Source organism: Pseudophryne corroboree, chromosome 6 (assembly GCF_028390025.1).
Source record: "Pseudophryne corroboree isolate aPseCor3 chromosome 6, aPseCor3.hap2, whole genome shotgun sequence".
NCBI classification, from domain to species: domain Eukaryota; kingdom Metazoa; phylum Chordata; class Amphibia; order Anura; family Myobatrachidae; genus Pseudophryne; species Pseudophryne corroboree.
The window spans coordinates 107675608-107681607 of NC_086449.1; the positions used below are offsets into that span (position 1 = coordinate 107675608).

The following is a 6000-nucleotide window of genomic DNA, read 5'->3' on the forward strand; positions in this document are numbered from 1 at the left end:
TCAATCTATATTTGAAAAGATTCAAGTTCAAGATGGAATCTCTCCGAGCAGTGATCTCCAGCCTGGAAGGGGGGATTTTATGGTGTCAGTCGACATAAAGGATGCTTACCTACATGTCCCCATATATCCTCCACATCAGGCTTACCTGAGGTTTGCTGTTCAGGATTGTCATTACCAATTTCAGACGTTGCCGTTTGGTCGTTTCACGGCCCCAAGGATTTTCACCAAAGTAATGGCGGAAATGATGGTGCTCCTGCGCGAGCAGAGTGTCACAATTATCCCGTACTTGGAAGATCTCCTGATAAAGGCGAGATCAAAGGAGCAGTTACTAAAAAACGTTGCGCTCTCCCTGACAGTTCTGCAACAACATGGTGGGCTCCTAAATTTGCCAAAGTCGCAGTTGATTCCGACAACACGGCTGTCGTTCTTAGCGCTCTGTCGGCGGTCTTCATTCCAGGCGTGGACAACTGGGAAGCAGACTTCCTCAGCAGACACTATCTCCATCCAGGAGAGTGGGGTCTTCATCAAGAGGTCTTTGCAGATGTGACAAGTCGTTGGGGAATTCCTCAAATAGACATGATGGCGTCTCGCCTCAACAAGAAACTTCAGACATATTGTTCCAGATCGAGGGACCCTCAAGCAGTAGCAGTGGACACCCTAGTGACACTGTGGGTGTATCGGTCGGTCTATGTGTTCCCTCCACTTCCACTCATGCCAAAGGTGATACGGATCATAAGAAGAACAAGGGTTCAGGTGATACTCGTTGTTCCAGATTAGCCACGGAGGGCTTGGTATCCGGATCTTCAGGAATTACTCATAGGAGATCCCTGGCCTCTTCCTCTAATAGAGGATCTGTTACAGCAAGGGCCGCGCGTTTTCCAAGACTTACCGCGGTTGCATTTGGCGGCGTGGCGGTTGAACGCAAAATCCTAGGGCGAAAGGGTATTCCCGGTGAGGTCATCCCCACTCTACTGAAAGCTGGAAAGGAGGTAACGGTGAAGCATTACCACCGTATTTGGAGAAAGTATGTGTCTTGGTGTGAAGCCAAGAAGGCTCCTACGGAGGAGTTTCAGCTGGGTCGTTTCCTCCATTTTTTGCAGGCAGGCGTGGATGCACGCCTGAAATTAGGTTCCATTAAAGTGCAGATTTCGGCTTTATCTATTTGATTTCAAAAAGAATTGTCCGCCCTTCCAGAGGTTCAGACTTTCGTGAAGGGAGTGCTGCACATCCATCCTCCGTTTGTGCCACCCGTGGCACAGTGGGATCTTGACGTGGTGTTGCAATTTCTTATGTCTCACTGGTTTGAACCTTTGCGAAAGGTTGAGTTGAAATTTCTCACTTGGAAAGTGGTCATGCTATTGGCCTTGGCGTTCGCAAGGCGGGTGTCTGAATTGGCGGCTTTGTCTCACAAAATCCCCTATTTGATTTTCCACAAGGATAGAGTGGAGTTGAGAACTCGTCAACAATTTCTACCAAAGGTGGTTTCTTCGTTTCACATGAACCAACCTATTGTGGTACCTGTGGCTACTGAAGCCTTGGCTGATTCAGAGTCTCTCGATGTGGTCAGAGCTTTGAAAATGTATGTAGCCAGAACGGCTCGTATTAGGAAAACGGAGGCTCTGTTTGTCCTGTATGCTTCCAACAAGATTGGGGCTCCTGCTTCTAAGCAGACTATTGCACGCTGGATCTGTAATGCGATTCAGTGTGCTCATTCTACGGCTGGATTGCCGTTACCGAAATCAGTGAAGGCCCATTCTACCAGGAAGGTGGGCTCATCTTGGACGGCTGCCCGGGGAGTCTTGGCGCTACAACTTTGCCGAGCAGCTACTTGGTCGGGTTCAAACACTTTTGCAAAATTCTACAAGTGTGATACCCTGGCTGCTGGGCGCCCGTCCCAGTGCGGACTCTATCTGCAGTACTTGTTCATGGTTATTGCTTTTGTTACACAAAGGTTGTGTTTTTGGTTTCGATCAGCCTTTTGCTGATTTTTTGGTTCATGCTGTTAACTGGTTTTAGTTAAATGCCATGTTGTACAGTGTGTTGTGGTGTGAGCTGGTATGTATCTAACCCTTGGTTAACAAAAATCCTTTTCCTCAATGTCCGTCTCCCTGGGCACAGTTCCTATAACTGAGGTCTGGAGGAGGGGCATAGAGGGAGGAGCCAGTTCACACCCATTTAAAGTCTTGAAGTGCCCATGTCTCCTGCGGATCCAGTCTATACCCTATGGTCCTTTTGGAGTCCCCAGCATCCTCTACGGACTAAGAGAAAAGGATTTACCGGTAGGTATTAAAATCCTATTATCTGTGTCATTGTTACGTTCTTATTTTCTTCTCTGCATTCATTTCAGCTGGCTGTGCATAGACGTGGGAAACGTGTATATTAACCACCCATTTGTGTCTTATCTGTTTTAGAGTAATCCATATTCTGGGTATGATCAAAGTGGCTGGTCCTCTGCAGGCCGCCCCCGCCCTCCTTACCCTCCCAATTACACAGTTGGTGGGCAGGTATGTAAATGTAGTATTACCTGTAGTTTCCATAATACACCCTCTCTGTACATGTCACTGAGCCTCTGGATAACACATCCACACACCGCCGGTTCACGTTTCATATGTTCCACTGTATCCTCATTTCCTGGTGTGTATAATTTATCTCCAGACCTATGCGGCAACTCAATCCTGATGTGTTTCCTTACAGGGGATAGAGCCATACACAAATGGTTCATACGGGGTGCCCTACACCCAGTCCTCAATGAGTCAGGCTTATCCTTGCCTCCACCCAGCAAATCCTTACTACCCTCCTACTGCACAACCTGCTTACCCTGTGGATCCGTACAAGCCAGCCATGCAGCCGAGTGCTCCACACGCCGCCCCTCATTGGGGATACCCTCAGCAAGGTCACAACATATCTCCACAGCGTCCGCCGTTTCCTCAGTACCAGACTCCGGTGAGCAGGGGATAACTGAAGGGGACTTGCTGCATTTATTAGTTACAGTTTTGTTCTTATTAATAATGTGAGAGAAACACACATGAGGCCCAAGTTTAAACTGTTCTGATCGCGTTCTGGCCTGTGTAAGAGTTCTCCTTTGCCAGCATATAGTATATGATATATTGAGCTGCAACAAAAGGATTGTGTTCAAAACAGAATGAGCTTCCTTCTAGTACACGGTGACGCAAGAAAACGCCCAGATTTTACAGGTTAACAAAAAAGGCATGGTATTTACTACAGAATCTAAAAGTACAGAGAATACAGTCATTTCTTGGTGTCTAGCAGCCTTCAGTTCATTAATGCAGTGGTTCTCAAACTGTGTGCCATGGCACCCTGGGGTGCTTCAGAACACTTGCAGGGTGGCCTTGGATTGGTGGTCCAGGACCTGTTCAAATGATTTATGGGTTAATGTAATAGGTAAAACCAGTGCTGGTGGCAGCCAGTCATAAAATATGTGGACAAACAGAAGCAAATCTTGTCCCCCACCACATAACTGAATCTAATAGTGGTGCATTGGGGAGGGGTCTTGAGGCGCTGCAGGTACTGTACCTGCCAAAAAGGTTTTTGGAGGGTATGCAGTAACAGGGCCAGGACAGGGGTGACGGGGCCAGGACAGGGGCGACGGGGCCAGGACAAAAATGACAGGGCCAGGGTAGGGGCGGCAGGACCAGGACAGGGGTGACAGGGCAAGCACAGGGGTGACAGGGCCAGGATAGGGGTAACAAGGCCAGCATAAGGGTGAAAGGGCCAGGATAAGGGTGATGGGGCAAGGCCAGGGGTGACAGGGACATGACAGAACACAGGGCACGGGAGAGATTGGTATTAGGGACAAAACAGTGGTGACAGACAGATGTCTTACCTGAGTCACTGCTGCTGTTCCACTCCAACCTGTTGGGATCTGCTGCTGGTGGAGACTTGGCATGGCTGACTCTCTCAGGCTGGAGTCCTGCTTCTTCTGCCCGTCAGCATCCCTCCCCCCCTCCTCAGTCAAACTGTCTGTATGGCATACCCCCTCACACACCCCCATACCTCCCAAATGTCCCGATTTTCGCGGGATAGTCCCATTTTTTGGGGTCTGTCCCGCTGTCCCACCAGCGGGTCGCAGTGTCCCGCGGTGGTGGTGAGGGGCAGTTGGAAAGCTCCTGTACTCGCTGTTCTGCTTAGCAGAGCAGCGGTGAATAGACGCTGTGCGCATGTGCACAGCGTCTATTTAGTGGAGACAGAGGGAGAGGGGGCATCAGGGGGTACGGATTAACGGGGGTTCCGGCAGCAGAGCCGGATTAAGGGGGGGGGGGGGGGGCAGGGGGTACGTACTGTGGGCCCCACAGTTTTAGGGGGCCCCCCAGCTGGAGTAGCTCTGTCCCAGCTCAGAAGCTCCCCCGTCCTGCCAGCAACAGTGGCAGCATTGTGCTACAGTCAGCACACGCTGCTGCGTGTTGGCAGGTCTGTGGTGTTGCAGGGAGGCAGCAGTCTCCCTGCTTTCTTCTGCCTGTGTGGGTGTGTAGGGGGGAGCGACCACCTCCTCTGGATTTAGCCCTAGTTGAGGGGTTAAAATTACATTAAAAAATTAATTAAAAAAATTCGCAATTTGCGTAAGGGGCGTGGCCACGTGGGCGCGATTAGGCCACGCCCCCAACCCCACAGCAGGCACAGCAATGAGATAGGGCTCCCCTGTCTCAAGTGCCCTGGACCCCCCGGTCTCATAATCCGCCCCTGGAGGCATGCCCCCTCACTGACAAAAACGGGGGCCCTCCCGTGAAGCCACGCCCCCTTTCATTGGTCACACCCCCTTTTTGCTGCGCGTGTGTTTCTCCTTCTGCCTGAAGAAAGTTGGGAGGTATGCACCCCTGTCTGCCTGAAGAAAGCTGGGAGGTATGCACCCCTGCCTGTGCCATGCCCATACTATCTGCTTCTGCTCCTAGTCTCCTATAGATTTGCCCAGATCTGTGACTCATTTGACTAACTCCGCCCAGTGTTGTGACTCCGCCCAGCGTTCGCAAATGAGTCACAAAGTCACAGATCTGGGCTGTTATATAGGAGATAATTTACTTCATTTAATATTTATTTCTAAATTTCTCAGTAAGAAACTTTTGGCCTAGGGGTGCCTTGAAATGACTTCTGATATTCTAGGGCGCCATCATTCAAAAAAGTTTGAGAACCACTGCATTAATGGTTCTCGGTGGATGCTTGTAGACCTCAGCTCTCAGATGGCCCCGTTGGCTGTGTAGAGGCATTTCATGAATCTGATGAGGGTTTACCACCCAGTAACAAAAATTCTACTTGTTAACTTAGCCTGACAAATGAAAGTGAGCTGCGGCAAGAAACTGCAGCGATAAAGCCGGAAATGACCCGCCAGGTGATGCCAAACTTCAGAAATTGATTACAGATCTGTAGCACGAATGAAGGCCACCATCTGGGCGATATATTCAAAAGCAATTGAAAATAAACTGTATTCCATGCACTTTCAGATTATGTACCTTTTGAATAGCATTTAGCATGCCTTTTTTGTTAACGTTTAATGGCCCTCATTCAGAGTTGATTGCTCGCTAGCTACTTTTAGCAGCCATGCAAACGCATAGTCGCCGTCCACGGGGCGAGTGTATTTTTGCTTGCAAGTGTGCGAGGAACGCCTGTGCTACCGAACGGTACAAAAAAATTTGTGCAGATCAAGACCAGCCCTGTAGTTACTTATCCTGTACGATGATTCCAGCGATGGAGGTCCCGGAATTGACGTCAGATACCCGCCCTGCAAACACCTGGACACGCCTGCGTTTCCCTACCACTCCCAGAAAACTGTCAGTTGACACCCATAAACGCCCTCTTCCTGTCAATCTCCTTGCAAACGCCTGTGCAAATGGATTCGTCGCTAAAAGCATTGCACAGCAACGATACTGTTTGTACCCGTATGACGCGCGTGCGCATTGCGGTACATACGCATACATTTTTTACCCGATCGCTGCGAAAATCGGCAGCGTGCAATCAATTCTGAATGACCCCCAATATCTGCATGGTTTT

The 6000-nt window shown here is 49.7% G+C and overlaps 1 protein-coding gene across 1 annotated transcript in view; it reads left to right on the forward strand.

The window, feature by feature from the left end:
* The window catches only part of BAG4 (BAG cochaperone 4), a 34628-nt gene that overhangs the window by 22531 nt on the left and 6097 nt on the right, over positions 1-6000 (forward strand). Inside the window, exons 3-4 of the mRNA XM_063931622.1 lie at positions 2412-2504; positions 2695-2943. Of these exons, the coding sequence (XP_063787692.1) occupies positions 2412-2504; positions 2695-2943 (342 nt within the window). The remainder of the gene's footprint in view (positions 1-2411; positions 2505-2694; positions 2944-6000) is intronic.